Source organism: Sceloporus occidentalis, unplaced genomic scaffold (assembly GCF_023333645.1).
Source record: "Sceloporus occidentalis isolate IW3139 unplaced genomic scaffold, rSceOcc1.0.p SCAF_6, whole genome shotgun sequence".
NCBI classification, from domain to species: domain Eukaryota; kingdom Metazoa; phylum Chordata; class Lepidosauria; order Squamata; family Phrynosomatidae; genus Sceloporus; species Sceloporus occidentalis.
In genome coordinates, this window is record NW_028316986.1 from 90,015,067 (window position 1) to 90,037,701 (window position 22,635).

General features: G+C 41.2%; 1 protein-coding gene across 3 annotated transcripts in view; it reads right to left on the reverse strand.

Moving 5' to 3' along the window:
• The window catches only part of PDE7B (phosphodiesterase 7B), a 262,193-nt gene that overhangs the window by 43,868 nt on the left and 195,690 nt on the right, over positions 1–22,635 (reverse strand). For all 3 annotated transcript variants that reach the window (XM_089530312.1, XM_089530313.1, XM_089530314.1), the window contains 3 exons: positions 12,061–12,212; positions 7,023–7,086; positions 3,374–3,469 (listed from right to left, as the gene is read on the reverse strand). In XM_089530312.1, coding sequence (XP_089386438.1) covers positions 3,374–3,469; positions 7,023–7,086; positions 12,061–12,212 — 312 coding nt within the window. The remainder of the gene's footprint in view (positions 1–3,373; positions 3,470–7,022; positions 7,087–12,060; positions 12,213–22,635) is intronic.

Consider the following 22,635-nt stretch of genomic DNA (forward strand, 5'->3'; position numbering starts at 1 on the left):
GAAACTAGAAGAGAACTTTGAAGCTCAAACGACATTAATATCCCACAGAGCATAATGCTCTTGCATCCTTTCTTTGATGAGTTTCCTCATCCTTCATTTGATGAGTTGTAGTCATAAATTCAACAAGTGTTTTTGATTTTTGGTTTTCAAAGAAGAAAAATTTTGAAGGAAAATGTATAGTTGCAGCCTGTTTGATTTCACAAACTGCTACCATAAGGGAAGGGATGAAAGGTATCCCTTCTACAGCAAGGGATTTTGTCCTATAACAATATTTTTTGAAGCAAGTTATGCTTTAAAGCAAGGAGTCTTTTCATAAAATAAGTTTCTTGTGCAAAGCGTCTCTGTGGTTTCAATAACAGCAACACCTGCTGGCCACTGGGACACAATGCAAGCTGGAAAACATGCTGATAGACTTGTTGAGGATGACTTTGGAACTACTTTTTAGGCTTTATCCGTACTGCAGAAATAACCCAGTTTGGCACCACTTTTACTGCCATGGCTCTATGTTATGGAATTCCAGGATTTGTAGTTTGATGTGGCACCAGAGCTCTCTGACAGTGAAAGCTATATGTCTCATAAAACTACAGTTCCCAGAATTCCATAGCATGAAGCCATGGCAGTGAAAGTAATGTCAACCTGGATTGTTTCTGCAGTGCGGATGCAGCCTTAATGATAAATTATTACAGGACTGGGAACATTACTAGGCACTTTTTCACATTCATGTCTTAACACAGTGAGGGTAGCAGCAAAGCGGAAAGTTAATACAAGTTGTGTATCTCTTATCCAAAAATCCAAAATCCAACCTACTCCAAAATCCAAACCAGTTTTCATTGGTGGCTGAGGTACTGACAACTTTGCTTTCTAATGGTTCAATGTACATAAACTTTGTTTCATGGACAAAATTATTAAAAATATTAAATAAAATTACCTTCAAGCTATGTGTATATGAAGCATAAATTAATTTCATGTTTAGACTTGGGTCCCATTTCCAAGACATCACATTATGTATATGCAAATATTCTAAAATCCCCCCAAAATTTGAAATCAGTAACACTTCTGGTCACAAGCATTTTGGATAAGGGATACTTAGCCTCTACCATCATGACACGGAATGTTGCCAAGAATCTATACTCATAGCAGGGTCACTCAAGGTGTAATATGTATAGTAGAGATACCAGATTAAGATGCATCCATCTTCTTCAGGGATGAATAGCCACATCAGCAGAGGAGAACTGATCATTCCAATGGTGAGGGCAGAAGAGAAGCTACTGAGGGGAACCTATTAGCAGCAGCAGTAGAGAGAAGTGACTCTGACAGAGGATTTTTTTTTTTTTTTTTTTTTTTAGAGACAAAGGTCCTGAAAATGGCTCTGTTTGTTTCAACTGTTTGGCTTTAAATTATTTTTAAGGAATATTATTAGTTTGTTTTTAAATTTTTTCCTTTATTTATTCTTTTAAATCTTTTTATCCATTGTGTGTTGTCTCAGGACCCCTGGAGGGCTGAGAGCTAATATATAAATAACATAAAGAAAAACAGAGATAATCAAAAATACAAACAAATGGTCTCCAAAGCAAATCAAGCTTTAACTCTTCCTAGAAGCCAAAATCACTAAACTGAGGGTGTCATACTTTGGACATGTCATGGCCCTGAACCTGAAAACCCTGAGCAGGCTGAAGTCTCTTGGAGGTCTGTCACTCACAGAATCACTATAAATCAAAACTGGTTTGAGGATGCACAACAACAATAACAACAACATGCATGCAAAGGGATAATCCAGCACTTTTTGAGACTAACTGAAAGATAGAAGTTGATAGCAAGAGTTTTCCTAGACTTGCGCCTTCTTCATCAGATGCATTTGAAAATAGGCTCAAGTCTAGGGAGACTATCAGACGGGGGGGAAAATTGGGGTAGTAAAAGACATACTCCCGGCAAAGTTGTGCGGTCGCACTGAAGATTTTCAGATGACTTCATGCTTATCCAGGGCTTAATCCATGAAGATCCAGGAATGCTACAACAACAAACCATTCCCAGGACTTCCTCATGAATGATTTGTTGCTGGAACATTCCTGGATCTTTTCCCTCATCTGAAAATCTCCTAGAAAAGCTCATGCTACCAACCTCTTTCAGTTAGTTTCCAAGGTGCTGCAAGATCCCTTTACAATACATATAGATGTTCCAGACTAACATGGCTATGGAGATTATCAGACAGGAAAAGGACATCCTTGTCATGTCCTTCCTGCACGATTACAGGATGAACTTTCGCACAATGTTGTACTTATCTGGACATTGTCCCATCTGGAAAGTGCGAGTGACAGCAATCGGGTGAAAGACTTACATATGACGTTGCACTGATCCTGTCATTGTCCCGTCATTTAAATGGAATTGTCCTGGCATTTTGTATTAACGGGAGTTTGTCTTATACAATTACACTTCAATGACAGGATAATGACAGGATCGGTATTACATGTATGAAAGGCTTTCATGCAGTTGCAGTCACAGATGGGATAAGGACGGGAGAGCAATCCAGATCCTGTCCTGTCCTCCTATGTCTATGTCTTTAAATTCAACAACAACATGGATTGAATTGGGGATGGGCCCCTGAGGCCCATACTTTGTGTAAGGCTTGTGTGGATGAACAAAGAAAGCTTTTATTGTGGAGCACATTACTGGCTGCCAGTAGTGATAGAATGATCTCTCAAATGGGTGAATAGATATTCTTTGTAAATCTTTTGTGCATCAAGTTTTGCAGTGATATTTTGCTTGGGGCCAAATTATATGTCACTTAGGAACGCACGTAATATATTCTTTTTAGTGGAAGAAGCCTCATGTGGCTGTAAGTGTGGAGGGGTAGGAGAAATGGGGTACTTAACTAGCCCCTTTCCTGCTCTAAATTCTTCTCCAGCTCCTTTCCCCCCTTGGCAAGATCAGTGCTTATGAAATTAAATTCTGTAGTATCCCCTTGTTTTTCTACTCAAAAATCATAGCCTATGTTTTATTAGTAAAATCAAGGCTGATTTTTTAATTAACAAAGAAAAAAGGCTGAATCTCTATTACATGCATTTGTGTAACATACAGTTTGATCCTTTATTTATACTAAAGATGCTAAATGCAAAAAGAAGAAAGAGCAGAAAGGCTGCAGTTAAAGTGTTGTCTGCCATGGCATTAAAGTGGAGAACACTGTAAAAATGCTGTCGGCAGACCAGAACTCCTTTAATCTCTTTCTATAAGCCATGCCAGGTAGGACTTCCCAAATATTTGATGGGCCAAGTTCCCAGTTTTGTTCCCACTTCTGATGGTATCCTGGGCATAAATCCTTTAAAGTTTCAAATGTCATAACTGTCAACACTAATGAAGAGCTGAAGAAATTACTTACCTAAAAACCTGTGTAACGTAACCATGTCTAACTGGAAATGGTGGATAAGCCCATGTAAATTGAAGAGGTGGCACAGTAAAGTTACCAGGCTGTTTCCTGAAAGAATAGAAAAACTTGTGTTCATCAGAAACAACATCTCAGAATTATATTCACAGTAATAGCTTACTCTTTAATTAGCCACCTTGTAAATTCTACTGGTGTTTTATCATGCCAGCCCTGACCTTGATTAGATGATTTTAATGAAATGCATTGTGATATTGTCATGGCCTTAGAACAAGACAAGTGTGCAGGCTCCAAAATCCTGAAAATCCTTTTGTTTCTTGATAAAATGAAACTAAAACCTGACAGAACTCTGGCACTTAAGAAAGTGTTTAAAAAGGTCTGGCTGCAGCAGAGGAAGAATTTTGTTGTTGTTGTTAGTTGCAAAAGGCATTCTTTTTCTTTTGGTAATGTTACAGAGGGTCAGTGATTCCACACAATGGATAACCCAGTGGGTTTCTGTAGCCTAGTGGGCATTCACCTTGGTCTCACAGAGTCCTAGTCCAATACTGAAATACACCATACTGACACAAAATTTCCCCATCCCATCCTAAATATATGTCCCTTGCTAAGACACGAATGATTTTTAATTTTTTTTTAAAGGGGAATAACATGGACAAATTTCATTGAATTTCTCTCTGTGTGTGTGTCTCCATGTGTTAGTGCTTGTCTCATTTAAGATTATGAGACAGCCAATGGTTTTCCCATTCTCACTTGTCCCTGTTTCTTAAATTTGTGTAAATGTCTCATTCTACTCAAGGATGGTTGCTGCTACTGCAGAATTAATCCAGTTTGACACCACTTTAACTGTCGTGGCTCCATCCTATGGAATTCCAGGATTTGTAGTTGTGGCATCAGAGTTCTCTGACAGAGGTGGCTAAATATATACTACAAATCCCAGGATTCCACAACATTGAGCACTGGTAGTTAAAGCTATGCCAAACTGCATTATTTCTACAGGGCAGAAGTAGCCAAAGTGGACCGATCTCTCTGCTGCTTCCTATAGGCTGAGACAACAAGATGTCATGTCACTTAGGCACCCCAAGAATTGTGGCTTACAGGAAGTTATGGAGAAATACACAGCTACCCTCAGAACAGCATGGGAGCAACATAATGTGACATGGTATTGCTCCCAGGACATTGAAGGTAGTGCAGCCATCACAAAGCTAAAGGGAGCCTTCTGCTGGTATGAGTGATTCAGGCCTTGAAATGAAGGTCCATCTTCACCTACTTACTCAGTAATACTTAATTAACTAATGTCTCCTGGCCCACCACAATCTACTTTACCAGCTAGCTGCCACACCAAGAGATTGGGGTCTGGCAACCAGGGTACAGGAGGATGTTATTTCCAGCTCCCTCTTTCCAGTGAGTGAAACTGCCACAAGAAATTGCGATATGAGTCCTGCTTTTGGTTGTTGCAGCCTCATTCACTGGCGGGAGGGAGATGGAAATGTTATGCTCTCAATAGGTGGCTGCTGCCTGGTAAAGTAGGGTTGGGAGGACATTCATGATTGTGGCAATAGTGGCACGATCATGACTACGTAGTGTCCGTGAACATGGTGCAATTACAGATTCATAATTCTAGGTTACAAATCTGTAACTACAATATATAATGCCACCTGATTTTTTAAAACCTCAGGAAAAACAAACTAGAAATCCCTTGGCCACCCTAAAATGCCAGTCAGAAATTTCAGAAAAATAATGTCCCCTCCTCCCCCCATGGCCTTGGGGAAAAGGTCATTTTGCCCTCATTCAAGGAATGATTTAAAATAAATCTCCAATTTGCTTTTATTCCTGTCGTCACAGCCTGAAGATTAGTGAGTTTTATAACCAGCTGACCAGCTGACTTTAACTGCATCCAATGTCAAACAAATTATTGGAAAATCAACCGCTGAGTCTTTTGTTTTTGCTTAGTTAAGATTTATAAACAAGTATATGAATAATGCATTATTCCATCAAGCACATTAACTGCCAACTGAATTTCACAGTTTTTAAAAAATGTTACATTACCATTGAGGACAGAGTACCTACATATTTTGCCCTGCAGGATAAATAGCAATTTCATGTAAATAGCTTGGCATGGTACTTTGAGCTTTTAAGTGGCAGATCATGCTTCCAACAACATTTGGGCTGGACCTTGGACTTTTTATCTTCCCTTTTCACATGAAAGGCACTATTGCCTCAAAAACTTGGACAAATTTAGATTCAGAATGTATGTTCCTTATAGATAAAAAAAATCCTGTAAATTTTGGAAATATACACGATTGATTATTGGGTATTTACCATGTTAAATCTCATTAGTTATTTCTATAATTAAAGGATATATATATATATATATATATATATATATATATATATAATATGCCAAATGCAGGCATCTGGGTTTATTGAAGAGAACAGATAAGATAATGGATGAGCATAAGATGAACCATAGAGAGAGCATGAGGACCATCAGAGGTGTAAGTATGGAAGCACAAAGAAGGATATTGCCCTCTCCTAAGGATTCTGCCCCAGAATGAAATTTTACTTCATTTTGCAAATTTCTAGCATTGCAGAGAATGAAACAGTGAAAATTATTCACACATAGAACTCTGATATTTGCTTGTGCTTCCTAGCAAGGGATATTGCATGGCATTATTTCTCTGATACTGAAGCTATTCATCATGAGCAGTAATCACAGCGGACTTTTCTTCAATACGTTTATCTACTCTTCCTTTAAATTCTTGTGGCTGTGGCTACTTTCATGGTAGTGAAGTCCATAGCTATACAATGAATCCATTGCACATGAATTTTGTTTCCAAAATATTTTGTCCTTCAGTCACCAAATTCTTTTTTGGAGGGGCTAAGACGTATTTATTTTTATCTGTCCCAGCTCCCCCACCCTTCAGTTATCATGGATGGTGGAGGTAGATGGAAACTGACAAAAGTCAAGGAAGGACAAAAATAAAACTGTCAGCAGCTATGGAAAACAAGAGGCTTCTGCTGCAGTCCATTACCTCCTAACGACTGCAAATTGACCAGATTTATCCAGCCATTTGATACCATTTGGCCATTTGAGATGCTCAGGGCTGGTTCTAGCAATAGGAAGAATGAGGCTGTTCCTCTTGAGCCCTCTGGCCATTATCTGTGATGGAATGGAAAACAAAGCCATGTTCACCCCATTGCCTATCCTGTTTCCTACATCTGGCCTCTTGTGATGGAGTACACTATTCCATTGCTAGAATTCTGTTGCTAGTTCAGCCAGCTTCACTATATAGGAAAGGGATGGGGCTTTCATTGTGGATAGGAAAAAAACCTGGAATTTTCATCTTCCCTCCCAGGATTGTGAGAGCTTGAATCTTTGAGACAAAAATGGTCAAGATTTTTCAGAACTTTTTCAGATTTTTCAGGCAGATTCCATGAGGCACACCTATTCTGTTTCAGTTATGCCTGTTTGTTAACTCATGTGTTCCTTTGAACTATACTGTTGTGTAGTGGACAAAAGCCCTAGCACTAAAATATATTAAGGTTGATGATGGAACTTAAAGGGAATTAGTAATAAACTGTAGCATCACTGTTGGAAAGAGATTTCATAACGTAATTAACACAAACAAATAGCAAAAAACCTTACCGTTTGTCAAGCGGTCAAACAAGAAAATGTCAAAATCCCACATTCCCACTTTAGATAGCATGTGCTGAAAATATAAATAAGAAAGGCAGGATAGTCATGGTTACAAATTAAAACCTAAATAATTTTATATTGCTTTTTTTTTTTTTTAGCTTATACCCTCCTTTTCTCCCAGTACAGGACTTAAGCCAATTTGTCACACAAATTAAACTATATATACGAGCTTAATTCATGAGGAAAGAAAGTGGAAATTCAGCCGGATTGTAGTGCCTTTCTATGTTCCTTACAACCTGATGTTGTAGTTCTTCAGTTCTCTTTCTGCAGGCGACAGTCGTAAAAGTGAGTCTTTTTTTCTAGCTGGAAAAGTCAGTTTGACAAAAGACTCAGTTTTATGACTGTCGCCCGCAGGAAGAGAACTGAAGAACTGCAGTAAGGCATGTAGAAATGCACTACTAATCCAGCTGGATGTCTGCTTTCATTCCTCATGGAATAAACTCCACAGTTAAAATCAATCAAAATTAAAAAAACTCAATTAGATAAACTATCAAACTAAAAATGGTACTGAATTAAAACAGTTTTAAATCACTTAAAATGTAAGAGGTGAAGAAAAGATTAAAAGCACAGTACCCCCCCCCCCCCCCCCAATAAAAACCCTTTTGCATCAACCAGAGCCAAAAGTGTTTGCTTGCCTGCTGGCCGAAGGGAAACAGGACAAGGGCAATCTAGGATAAATCTGCACTGTAGACATAATACAGTGTGGCAACACGTTTAACTGTGATAGCTTTATCCTAGAGAATCCTGGGATTTGTAGTTTTGTGATGCACCAGCACTCTTTGGCAGAGAAGGCTAAAGAATTTGCAAAATCACAAATCCCAGGATCCCATTGGATAAAACTACAGCACATAAAGTAGTATTAAACTGCATTACTTCTACAGTGCAGATGCACCTTTAGTCTCCTGTGGCATTCCACAGCCTAGAAGCAGCCACCAAGAAGCCCTCTTTTATATCTTCATGACATGTGCCTGTGATGGTGGTGGGACTTGAGTATCTCAAAATTCAAGCTGGCTCATTTGGAAAGATACCACCTTTGAGACAGGGCTTCATAGGTAATGATCAGCACTGTGAATTATTATTATTTATTTATGGTATTTATACCTCGCTCTTCAGCCCTAAAGGCTATCAGAGTTATGCCTGGAAATGGACCAATAATCATTGGAACAATTATAAAAAGGGAGCTATATATTCTCTGCAACTAGACCTGGTCAATAGCATGTCTGAAGCAGTTTGTTGTCACTGAAGTTTCCAAATACTTTCCAAAGGCAGCCCAGTGTAGGGATTGTAAATTAAGGCTCATTTTATACTGCATAATTATAGCACTTTATTTCTGTTTTAATTGCCACCACTGCATCCTGTGCTTTGTAGTTTGGTGTGGCACTGAAGCTCTCAGGCAGAAAATTATAAATATGTCATGAAACTACAAATCCCAGGATTCTATAGGATTGGGCAACTCCAGGAATGGGTAGAACGCTTTTTTTAACTGGTTGGTTATTTAATCAATTTGGCTCATTTATTTACTATCTGCAAACCATTCATGCCTACCTAAAGCCACACCCTCTGATTTAATAACTCTGGCCTGAATACTGTTGGTTAGCTCGAGTTAGAGGAGAGTGGTGAATCACCATTTAGATGCAGGACCTTATCGCACACACAATTTTAAACATTATGGGGACTGGAGGAGGACGCTTGTGTGCGCATGTGGCCGCCCAAAAACGGATTTTATCGCACACAATTCAGTCCTCCAAGAGGCCCGTTCCATCCCTGGAGTGCACCCATTCGCATCCAGTCCTGACGGGCGTGATTTTTGCCTGACGGATTACCTTCCGTCAGCAAAAAATGGCACCCATCAGGACTGGACGTGAACGGGTGCGCGACGGGGGATGGAACGGGGCCTCTTGGAGGACTGAATTGTGTGCGATAAAATCCGTTTTTGGGCGGCCGTGCGCTTACATGAGCATCCTCCTCCAGTCCCCGTAACGTTTAAAATTGTGCATGCAATAAGGTCCGCAATGGGTTTAATCTGCCTGGGACTAACAACACAATTCAGGCTTTTGGTTCTTGACCACAGATATGTAGAAGTGAGCTGTGGTGACAGAAATGTACTTTGCTCAGGCCTTGATTAAAACCAATAATAAAATAAAGTCCAACCACTTTCAGCCTGTGACTCTCCAGATGTTGTTGTGCTCTGAGTTTTGCAAAGTTAGTTTTCTGAATTACAGCTCCTAGTATGGCCAAAACAGTAACCTTTCCAAGCTCTACTCAGATTGTAATTTTCATCAGCCCTAGCCAGCATTAAAAAAATTGGTGAGATTTGATGGAAGTTGCAGTCTAATCTCTAGAGAGTCAAATGTTCTCTAATCCATTTTGGACAAAGTAGCCCAAGTTGGACATGCAAGTGATGATTGCACTAGGAAGAGAAATTATGGCAACAGCTCTCTATAGTCTGGAATATGGATTACATTATAATAAAGAGGTCATTACATTTTACTGCTTTTTGTGTTGCTTAGATAAAATTGAAACTAAGTTTCGAGAGAGACAGAGAAGGAAAGTACAAGTGCTTGATTATTTTATCTCAGGGTTTGGAACTGTTCCTTTTTTTGGACTACAAGTCCCATAACCTCCCAGATACTATATCAAAATATATCATATAGAAAACAAATAGTTTTTTCAACCACAGTCAGGGAAAAACCAGGGTGAAAAATGAACACTCTACTTATTATCAAAGCTAATGGAATGGTATAAATAAAATTAATAGTAATGGCCAAGATCCTGCATCAGAGGCTATGATGTATAACTTTATGGTGATGCAGTTATGTCACTGATATGATATGCAACCACTGAATTGTGATTATGTACAATGAGGTACCCTGCAACATGTCCCATTGCACAATGGGGCTCTGCATGTGTCCCAATGTACAATATGTCCCAATACACAGTGCGTCATGTTGTGCATCAGAACATGTTGTGCATCAGGATATCTTGTGCACAACTTTGTGCACCTCATGCATCTCCCCTCCCCTCCTGAGTATACAAGCATTGCATAGCAGCGCAGTTTCACTCAACACAAACATAAGTCAGTTTACTGTGATGTTTACTGACTTATGTTTGTGTTGAGTGAAACTGCACTGTTATGCAATGCTTGTATACTCAGGAGGGGTATACAACAAGTTGAAAGACAACAATAATAAAACTTCTTTGCAAATTTAAGAACATGAAATACAGTTGGTTCTCTGTATTGGGGTGGGGTGGCGGTGGCGTTGGTTTCTGCACCCACCCCATAGATATGAAATATCACTGGATCTCAAGTCTATGGATAATGATATGTGCATGTCTGTGTGGTTAATATAGAGGGGGGACTGTATATTAGATATAACATATTACATAAAATTGTACTCTTTAGTATATTTATGAAATGTGAAAGTACAACTGATAATTATAAATATATTAATCATTATATAGACAGGGAGCTGTTGCATCCCACAGCTCCAGTCCCTTTTACACTGAGTTATGAATAAGCCCCCTTGAAGTGACTGAAGAACCATGGAGATTATCACACAGGGGTAAGAAACATGGGAGAGGCGCTATGGTCCCATCATGTTTGCGCAATCGCAGAAAGATTTTCACATGACGTCATCCACATACTGTACTTGTCATGTCATGGAAGCGTTGTGCTAGTGCAACTTCTCGTTAATGACCTCAGAACATTAATGGCTTGCTGATAGTGCTTCACTAGCACTATCGCAAAGCGTGAAAGGCAATCACATTTCAATAGCACTACTGAGAATCCATCAATAAACCTTCTGGAAATAAATTGAACCCCCCAGTCTCCCAGTCTGCCGTTCAAGAGAATCACTTCCTGTGTCACACTTGTGAGTCACAGGAGAGTTCCTTAGCGGCGAGAGATGACCCAATTTTTTCTCTCAAATCACAACCCCTTCTGCCAACATGCAGAATGTAAAAACACTATTTTAATGCTCATGAATCATTAATGCCCCGTTATTGCAACATGTGTGGAAAAAAAGTGTTTAAATATCACCATTGTATTGTTCTTGCTGTATAACGTTAGAATAGCATTATTAAAGTTTAAGTAGCTCTCGTGTGATAGGCGCTTTACAGAGCACCCAAAAATGGCGTTCTGCCAGTGCCTGTGTTTGCTGCGCCAGGGAACCAATGGCGCACTTGCTAAAGTGTGTATAGGGCGCCGCCATTTTGACGTACCCAGTACGTCCTAGGGGTGAGGCCTGATTGGACGCTGTGTTCTTGGCCAACCCCTAGGACATACTGGGGGCATGGCAAAGGCCCGTGTAAAACGGGCCATAGTCTCCCATGTACTGTAAGCTACATAATTATTGCTTAGTTTTTGCCAGTTGGGAAGAGAGAAAAAAAACAACTAATAACAGCTTATTTCCTTAATAAGAATTGGTGTCTCTAAGATCCATAGTTTCTAAATTGTAACTTTGGCCTTCATGGACTTCAAAAAAATAGAACAGCTACATATCCCTTAAATATATTACAGGCCAAAACAGAGACACATTTGTAAGGAACTCTGTTTTAACCCATGCTCCAGTTACATACATTGTTGAAACCTCTCCTAAGTCTGAATGCGTTTTTGGTACATTGATTTACCCTGCAACAGTTTACCTTGGGATCCAGACCCATGCATTTAACATTTGATTTCTTAGTATTAAATTCAAAGGAATATTCTTAGTTTCATGACTTTGCTATATTTAAAATTATACGTCTTTAGTGGCCACTGGCCCAGTTCAGTGATCATCCCTGGCTTAATATAAGGTTATATGTGATCTTTGTGCCCCTGCAAACATCTTTTGCAAAAGTAAAAGAAAGAATCTGCAAACTTCGTTTAACAACCATAGCTTTTTCATTACACACATAACAGGAGGCTCGTAACTATCTTGGCTCAAGAATTTGATCACCTCAGTTTGGCTTGTCTGTAAGAACTGAGTTTGTCAGAGATGTTTCTTACCCTTGCTTGACCAAGGTAGTCTTCATCCAGTAAGTACAGTGAAGTTTGTGGTACAATTCCACGCAATAACCTGGATGCATGGAAATACCTCTGAAAGCTTAACAGTCTTTTGACTTTTTTCTTTGTTCCAATTTCTCCTGAGTAAATGGTATCTGTGGAAAAACAAGTGGTACAAAAGTCTTCACTAAATCAACAAGCTAGAACTCAACAAAGGCCAAATCTTGTTTATCTATTTTAAAAACACATAACTATGTCCCCCTGCAAGCCATAATATATTAGGATGTATTTCTAACACCACATTCTCTTCTCCCAAGAGCAAAACAGAAACAAATGATAAATTCTCAGAGATACAGAGCATCAAAGCATGGTTGCTTGAACATTGTCTACTGGTGAAACAAACTCCAAGCAGAAAGAGAATTATTTACGTTTATCCCCATGATATTTCAGTGAGAAATAAAAACAAAAAACCAGAAGCGGTGGGGAACATTAGGAGGATCCACAACACATTCAGTCTGCAACCAGCATTAATATTTTAAAAAACAATGTACTAGAGAATGTTAAATAAACCTCCATCCCATCTACACACTGGGGAAAGAGTGATGTTTTTAAGCTCTGACAGTGGAAAAAAGAAAAACTAGGACTCATTTCAAGCCTAACAAAACTTCTTCTGCAGCCATAATTATATAAATAAGAAAACATTACATAGTATCCTTGACCATTAGTATTCCTGAAGCTAATACTTCTTTTGGTTTATATCTGACCCATGTATGTCCAATTTACTTAAATGGATCCCAGCCTAAAACTTCTCTCTGTCTTTTCACTGTGTTCCCCACTCTCATTTTCAACAAATTGCTTAATTTGTGCCCTTGAATCAAAATGTAACTGTCCTAATTTGATATACATACTAAGTGTGGGTGGATTATGAAATATCAGAAACAGGGCTCTTAGCACACCTGCATATGCCTCATTGTATTTGGAATCCCCATATTTTCATTTCATACCAGGAGCCAGCATGTTCTTGAGAGATGACGATGACCTTTAAGAACACTAGTTAAGGTTCCCAGGAGAAAAGGAGTGAGACCCGAGGCAGGTGGACAATCCAAAGCATAATTCAATCAAAGCTAAATGGATGTACTAATTGCTCCTTCATTCTCCCAAGTCATCTGCTTTCTTCTTGTACTTTGAGATCTTCTTACACCCAAAGCCTTAAGCCAACATCTCTGCCTGCCCACTACCATATTCCCAGCCACCTCATCCTTACACACTGGGGTTGTCCTGATCTAATCAATGTTTTTGTAACTCTAAAGTTAAAGCCATCAACTAGCCTAGAATCTTACTGTCAAGTCCTGGGAAAGCTATCAGGTTGTTCTTACAAAGCACACATCCAGAGGCTAGTTATGAGGTATAAATATAGGACTCAAAATCTAGCCTCTTTACACACAATCGGCATACATCTCTGCACACACAGTACACATATAGTTGTCTCAGGCTGCGCTCTGTGTATGTTCTCCCTGTGTGTTGCCTTGAGACCTCATTTTCAGTCACACCTGCTTTCTGTAGTCTACTCTTCTGACAGGTAAATATTACCCTCTAAACTCCTCAGACTCCGCTATCCTGTTTCCATATTTCCATTTTGGGTAGCTCTGAATGCAGTGTCTGTGTGAATTGCCATCATGTGTGTGTGATTGCACTCTGCATTTTTTCTAAATAAAGCCCTCTTAATTTACCCATACCTGGAATTTTGCTCAGTTATTATTGGTATATGCAGGTGCAAATGGTCCTAAAGGTTACTCAACCTCTTGCAAAGCTAATTTCCCCAAGATCTGAAGTAACACGATAGTTTGTGGGGACCCTCCCCCCAGTCCCCCACTTTTCTTTGGGTAACTGAGCTTCAAAATTTGTATATGTTTGGACTACAACCCCAAGAACCCAACATATGGTAAACAAGGTCTGATTAACCAGTATCAAAACCAGCATTTGGAACTGTTCCTTTTTTGGACAACCGCCCAATTGCTCCCAAACAGTATGGCCATTCTGGTGGGGGTTATGCAGTGTGTGGTCAACTTTTCTAACTTCTTATCAAAACTCATAGCTACTTAATAATCAATTTTAGCTATCGATAGCTGCTGCTTGACAAAGAATGCTCAGTTCCTTTTTATTATTATTATTATTAACCATTATTTATAAAGCGCTGTAAATTTACACAGCGCTGTACATACTCAGGGATATATTTTGTGATACACTGTCAAACACACTGTTTTGTAATATAGACATGACAAAATAGATCTGGAAACTCCATGATTATATACATCCACAAATTATTCATTTATAATGGTGCTTGTAGAAGCCTTGAATGATGATTTTAATGGAAATATAAAATAAAAATATAATAAATCTGACCCCAAGTCCGCCTACAGAATAAAGAGAGCTTTGGTACTCTGTGACCTGGACAAAGGGACTGGGTCTCTATAGATTCTGCTAGACCTTTCAATGGCTTTCAATACCATTGACCATATTACCCTCTGGGCCACCTCTCTGGGATGAAGTGGAGGCAATATTTGCATCTTCTCACAAGTTAAGAAGGTAAATTAAATGCCCCCCCCCACACTGATTAGGCTTTTATCGTGCACTAACACTGCCTAATTAACAAAACTGCATAGGGTGTCCAAATGATATTGGGCCGTAACGCACTGCAGAAATAATCCAGTTTGAGACCACTCTAACTGCTCTGTCTCAATGCTAGGGAATTCTGGGAACTGTAGTTTTGTGAAACATTTAGCATTCTCTGTCAGAGAGCTCTGGTGCCACAACAAATTAGAATTCCCAGGATTCACTAGCACTAAGTTAGGGCAGTTAAAGCAGTCTCAAACTGGATTATTTCTGCAGTGTGATTTGGACTATTGTCTTCCACATCTAACTTCCTTATGTTTTCCTGTCATTATTTACAGCCTTTTTCTCACTATAGAACATGCATCAAGAAGAGACAGATCCATGATGGGATAGTTCCACAACTCCTTTCTAATGTTAGTACTGCGAGACATCTATTTGTAAGGATCCTTATGTTTAGTTCTAAAAAACCTAGAAGGCAGGAAAACCTAAGGAAGGCCCGGTGCATACAAGCCCTTACTGACACCCTCGTCACATGCTAGGGTTGCCTGGGGGCAGAGCCCCCACACACCCCACAACCCTAGCATGTGACGAGGGTGTAGCAATGGCAGCACCCTGTATACATGGGCACCGCCATTGTTACGTAAGTTCTGTGTGATGTCCGGCAGGCCACCCTTTTTGGGCAGTCTGTCCCATACCGAATTTAGATGTGAAAGACAATGGAGATTATTGCACAGGCATTTCCCAATGGGATAAATGTGCATTTAACTTTAAAGATGGGTCTTACTGCATTAACCCATCTACAATCCATCTTTAACCCATGCTTGCCCTGTAGCTTTTCAAGCACAGGATTTTCCCATGAATTGTCAGTGAATTGTCCTATGAATGCAAGTGTAACATAAAACCACAGTTTGGAAAAGTCACTTTTTGCAGGGAGTGGGCATGGTAACCAGAAACCCTCCTTGCTCTTATGTTGGCTGGGGGAATCTGAGATGTGCAGTCAAAAGGAGTAGCTCTTCCAAGCTCTGCACACAGCTACATATTGCAGTTATAATCCAATGATTAACTAGATAATGGACCATAAGACTGAGTGTGTTCACCTAGATAGTTATCCCTGTCTGAAGTATTAGATAAGGATGTTGATTACAGAATAAGTGATGTGAAAGAGCTCTTCTTCCCCTTTAGGAAAAATGAACATAACCTGTAATAACAGAAAATCCTGCTTTTCATTTATCATCTTAATGGTCCTTTCACTTTGTTTCTTCTTTTCTTTGTGGCAGTTTGAAAAAATATCAGTATGATCATTAGAACACCCTTTTCCTTGGAACAGAAGGTCAGGTAACAAATTGAATAACCCTTTAATTTACTTTAAAGGGAATATGTATATATAAAATGTACATAGAAAAGGATCTAGGGACTATTCAGTTCCTTGAGGAAGCACTGTCTCAAATGATAGAAAACATTTTTCTGACGGTAGAAAAAGAAATTGTTACTACACTTCTCCCTCCACATTCACTGGGGTTAGGAGCACAGATCATGAATGTGGAAAAACCACAAATAACAAAAACACTATGTTTTTACCCGAGAGAACACCTCTCTAAGAATCTCTAGGTGTTCCAGTGCAACTCTATGGTGAAAATCTACCTAGACATTGACCACAGAATTGCGCTGGAGGAGCTACAAATGTCTAGTGGAGTGTTCTCTCTAGGAATCTCTAAGTCCTTCAGTGCAACTTTTGGTCAAAAGTCACCATAGAGTTGTGTTGGAGGACCTAGATATTCCTAGAGAGACCATATTAATAAAATCTATGAATAATCAAATCCACAAAAGTCAAAGCTGCAAATGTGGAGGGACGAGAGTATATTTATGCACTAATAGTGGAATGTTATTTTAGTGAATACACATGTCTATAAATTGGTCTCAAATTTGTGTTCAGTTTCACATGTTCAAAATGATAGTGAGAATTTGAAAAATGACGGTACATTTCTTTACAGAAATACACCACAACACAGACTAGTTTAATGATATTTTCCCATGTTTCACTTTCAGCCAAAGTTATTATTATTTTGCTAAATAAAGCAAAATTTGATTATTGAATGGTTTGAATATGAATAATGTTTATTTGTAGTTTTAATCAGTGCATCTGAAAATCAGAATATGAAATCTAATAAAATGTACTGGATTTTGGTAAATATTACTTTTATGACTATTGGTGATGGTTGGGGGAGTTTTTAATGTACAGTTTGTTGATTTCATTCTTGCATGAAAAACCAAATAAGAGCAAAAGTTTTCTTACCAATGTTGACAGTTTTGTGACTTGTCACACCTTGGGATCTCTTAGTGAAATATTTGCTTGCAAAAAGAAAAACTTGCAGAGAATTTTTTGTTGAACAAACATGCATAAGTGCCAAATCCAGTTTTGTGCAAATACTAATTGTGCAAAAATGGCTTGTGTGTGTTTGTGTGTGCATGCATGCGTGCTCTCCCCATGTTTTTCAAGCAAGTCCCAAGATGTGAAAAGTCTTGTGGCACTTTATCATTTTCTTGATGTGCCTGAATGTGTTAGTATGTGGAAAAATCTTGTAGCATCTTTGAAAGAAAGGTGACTGAAAGAAAGAAGTTGGCAGCATGAGCTTTCCTAGACTTAAGTCTACAAAAGCTCATGCTGTAAACTTCTTTCTATCAGTTAGTCTCAAAGGTGCTACAAGATCTTTCAAAATACTGATTCTACAGACTTAGGCCCAAGACAGATGGGACAAAAGCGGCGTGGTGGTGGTGATACTATGGTTCCAGACCGTGCTGCAACCACATGGTCCAGAAACATAGTGTGTAATGGCGGTGGCCTAATGGTGGTGTCCTGTCCACATGGGTGCTGCCATCTTGCCAATAGGGATGCGCAGCACCCGCACATCATTGTGCGCCACTTATGTCATGAGTGTGCCAGTGGCGCACTCACGACATAACTTGGGCACCACAAAAAGAACCCGGAAGACCCGGGTTCTTTTTACTCTGGAGGGATGTTGCGTGGTTTGGTGGCTGCGGTGTCCCTCCGGAGTTAAAACAAGCGCCTGCAGACAGCCATTTTCGGGCTGTCTGTCTCAGCCCTAACAAAGCTATGTCTTTGAATTCTACCTGAATGTGTTAGAAGAACAACCTTTCCATCAAGTATGCAAAAATCTAAGCGTATTCTTTATATTTCTAGTATGTATTCTGTATAGTCATATCAGTTTGATACCCTTTGGCATTCATAGAATGCTGGATATGTAGTTTGGTAGTGGAATTATGGCTGAATTCCTGACTTTTAACCAAAACAAACAAACAAACAAACAAAAAAACCCAAACAAAAAACCACACAAGTTTTTAACTGGGTGCTGGGATGAAACCAATATCAACCCCAAGCCACAACTGAAGTTCTGCTAGAATTGCCAGAGTGAAAACTGATGAGGGCTCCTGTAGAGTTTAATGGTTGTATAGAAGAGAGACTTTCAGCAGGCAGTGGTTGATGCCTGGCTGGATGGTAGACAACACCTGTTGAAATTCCCTCTTCTACACAACCTTTAATGGCACAGGAGCCCTCATCAATTTTCACTGTGGCAACCCTCGGTGTCACAGCAGAAAAGGCACTCTCCCACTTCCTCACAGTTAGACATTGATCTCACCTAGGGGGCACACTAGATGACCACTGCTGCAGACCTTGGGCTTGGGCAGGCATAGGTAGGGTTACATTTTCAGATACAGTGAAATTGACAGCAAGAACGTCTTGTAGAAATAGTTTGAATTAATAATAAGGGATGAGAGTTACATTATTGACTATGTATGTATACTGATGAGGGCCAGTGTAGCGTAGTGTAATGGTTTGATTGTTGGACTCAGACAAGGAAAGAGCAAAGTTTGAATCCTGGCTCAGCCATGGAAACCCACTTGGGTGACCTCACACTCTCCCAGCCTCAAAGGATGGCAATGGCAACCCCCCTTTGAAGAAACCTGCCATGAAACCTATGATAGGTTTGCCTTAGGGTCTCCATAAGTCGGAAACAACTTGAAGGTACATAACTGATGCATACTGATAGTCGTGTATATAAATGGTGTTCCTAAATTTAAGCTATTTATTGGACTTTAGCCCTTTTGATGGTTAATAAGCACTTGTCAGTTTGCAATCTTCATGAGAGAAAGCACCCCAGTTCTCAAAAAACTGTGATTTGAGTCACCAGTTCCACTGCAATTGTGCTGCATGGGATCCCCTCTTGATCTTAATTAAGGCAATCAAGAAGAGTGCTTCATCAGTCATTGACAGAGAACCTCATATGATAATGACAGCTAATTTTAATCACCATACATGAGTCACTGGAAGGATCTGCTTCAGTGACTCACTAAACAACTTAGTCAATCAGAGAATTGAATTATTGCTGCCTTCCCAGGAAAATCCTTTCTGGAAGCCAAGCCAGGCTAGATTCCAGTAAAAGGAGAAGGGAATGAAGTGTGAATGTTTGCTATCCAAGTTTGAGCTTCCCTCTTCATGCTGTACAAATGATCTGTTCATCTGCGATGGCTTTGTGCTGAAACACATGCCACACCTCCAACTTTGAAAGAACTGATTTATTTATTTGTCTATAGGAATTGTATACTGTTTGATATGACAAAATGTCTGGAAAGTTTATGCTAAAACATTGAGCCAGTTTAGATTAAAATATAGGAGATAACAAAGTATTGTTCACACACATGCACCTCTAATGTTGTGTGCCTTCAAGTCATTTACAACATATGACCACCCTAAGACAAACCTATCACAGGGTTTTCTTGGCAAGTTTCTTCAGAGGGGGCTTGCCTCCTTTGAGGCTGAGAGAGTGTGACTTGCCCAGGGTCACCCAGTGGGTTTCTGTGGCCAAGTGGGGATTCAAACCCTGCTCTCAAGAGTCATAGTCCAATGCTCAAACCACTACACCTCTCACATCATAATTAAGCAGGACACATGCTGATACACACTGAACAAATGACTGAATGTGAAAGTACATGTAGAAGTAGGGTTGCCATACCTCCGGACCTCGAAACCGGGAAAAATGTAGGACAAAAATTTCAAATGTAGGACACACAAACATGTGTCCTACATTTGAAATTTTTGTCCTACATTTTCCCTCGCCGCTTGGGCTCCGCCCCCGCCGCGATCGCAGCGAGGCCCAGGGCCCAGGCGGGGAGGCAAAGCCTCCCTGAGTGAAGGATTCCCTCAGGGCCTGGGCCCCCGGCCTCGCCGCAATCGCGGCGGGGAGCGGAGGCCCAAGCGGCGCAGGAAAGCCTCCGCCTTAAGGAGGCTTTCAGTCGCCGCTTGGGCCCCCGGCCTCGCCGCGATCGCGGCGGGGAGCGGAGGCCCAAGCGGCGCAGGAAAGCCTCCGCCTTAAGGAGGCTTTCAGTCGCCGCCTGGGCCCCCGGCCTCGCCGCGATCGCGGCGGGGAGCGGAGGCCCAAGCAGCGCAGGAAAGCCTCCGCCTTAAGGAGGCTTTCAGTCGCCGCTTGGGCCCCTGGCCTCGCCGCGATCGCGGCGGGGAGCGGAGGCCCAAGCGGCGACTGAAAGCCTCCCTCAGCTTGCCACATCCTGCCCGGGGGCGGGGGCAAACCGGGGCGGGACCGTGCGGACCCGCCCCAAACCGGGAAAGTCCCGCCCCCAGGCGGGATATGGCAACCCTATGTAGAAGAGATTTGTTTGGGAGTTCCCATATATCAGGGCAAAGTCCAAGCAGGAGGCAAAGGTACAGATTCTTCAGTTTTGGTGGGCCTAACTCCAGGCAAAGGCAAAGGGCAGTGTTCAAATCTCCAACTCAGCTTCCTAAAGTTATCCTGCGGGCCTCCCTCCTCTTTTCGTGGCCATGAGGTTGGGTCATGGGGTTTTCTTTTGACTTTTTTTTCTATTTGTTGGATTTAAGCTGTTTATGGTGTATTGGATGTTTTTATTGTATTTTTATGGTAATTTTTTATCGATCTGTATTTTAAAATTGTCTGTTTTTACTGTTGTGAGCCGCCCTGATCGAAGGAAGGGCGGCATACAAATAAAATTTATTATTATTATTATTATTACATTGTAAGACTTAACACTTGCTACAACTTATGAAGACTTTCCAGGGAGGTCTGCTTATGTAGCTTGCTCCTCCCCTCCCAGTCATTATGGTGCCAGGGCTTGCCACCCACTGCTCTGCACCTGCCTTCTGGATGCAATCAGACTGGATTAAATGTTCCTAAGTAACCCCACATTTCACCTTGATTTGGAAATAACCTCTTTAGCTAAGATTTCTGTCTAAACAGGAAAATATGTTCTATTCATTTATGTGTGTGTATTTGAGCCAGTGGGGTGTAGTGGTTTGAGCATTGTGTTAGGATACCAGGAGACCAGGGTTCAAATCCTGACTCAACCATGGAAACCAACTGGGTGGCCTTGGGAAAGTCACATTCTCTCAGCCTCAGAGGATGGCAATGGCAAACCTCCTCTGAAGAAATGTGCCAAGAAAAGTCCATGATAGGTTGCCTTAGGGTAGTCATAAGTTGGAAATGACTTGAAGGGACACAAGACAATTTTTTCTAGACTAGTTCCCCTTCCCTCCAGTTTAGTGCCCACCAAGCATTTTGAAATATAATTTCCATGAGTCTCAGTCCCCATGGGTATTGGCTGGCTATTCTATGAGTCTCAGTCCATGTGGTTATTGGTATTCAAAACCTGGGACTTAGGAACAACACCTGTTGATGCCATTAAGCATTATGTATTAAGTACTAACCCCAGTTGTTCACAGAGTGGTATTCAAATTTGGTATTCAATTAATGGCATCACAGGGGTTATTCCTAGGTGTCAGGTTTTGGCCTGGAAATCTGTGGCGGGCTACAGACGGGCAGGAGAAGACGTCTTGGAGGTGTATTCTGCTGAATACGGAGCCTCCAGACCGCCCGCCCCGGGGACGTGCTTCAGGTGTTGGGGCTTCCACATGGGGGGCAGTGAAGACGCCTCACCTGGGTCCGTTTCGGACCCGTAGCTTCTATACCGCCGCCTCGGAGGACGCTGCAAAGAAAGGGGCAGCTTCCGCACGGGCGGCACAAACCGCGGCTTTTTTTTCTTTTGCCGGCTGGCGGATGCGCAGCTGCGCAGCTGCAGCGCTAAGCAGCGGCGGCAGAAAGCCTATGGGCACATTTAAAGCGCCCAAGCCCCTTTAAAACTTTTTTCCCCGCCCTGCCCAAGAACAAAGGTGACAGAGGAGAATGTGGTGCCCATCCTGGCATCATGTGTCATTCTGCACAACATCTGTGAGACCAAGGGCAGGGTCCTGGATGGGGGCATGCGATATAGGCGCCGTTTTGTGCTGCCCACCTTGGGAGCAATCACGGAGGATGAAGAGGATGCCAAGAAGGCAGCAGGGGAGGCTGTGAGGAATGCCCTGGCAGATTTTTTTCTGACAAGGAGAATCTGAAGGATGGCTCCTGTGCCATCATCTGTGATGTCAGAGTGCAATGTCCTGTAATAGCATAAGCACATGAATAAATGTATCCCATTATCCACAGTTTGAGTCTGCCTATCATTCCTGATCTGTGCTGTGGGCATGTTTTGCCACGTGCCTGAGGGGGACACACACAAACACACACACACAAAAGGTCTCCTGGCGCCTGTTTTCCTGGGTCAAAAAGATACATCAGCTCCAACTGCCAATTGCCCCTTTGACAATGTATCAATCCCCCTCAAATTCAAGCTTTCCTAATGGCCCATTTGAATGTATCAATAGGGCACCCAGAGGGCATCTATTGGGGGAGAGATTCAAACTGCTCCTCTGAAAGCTATCATTGGCCTAGGACCACCTTGGCCTAACGGCCCTGAGCCACAGGTGCCCATATATACCCGTGCGCAACTGTGCAAGACCCCAGGATGGCGATCAAGATGGCAGAGCCACGCAGGAGGGTCCCGATCCGCATGGCCTACTGGACCGACGAGGAGGTCGGGATC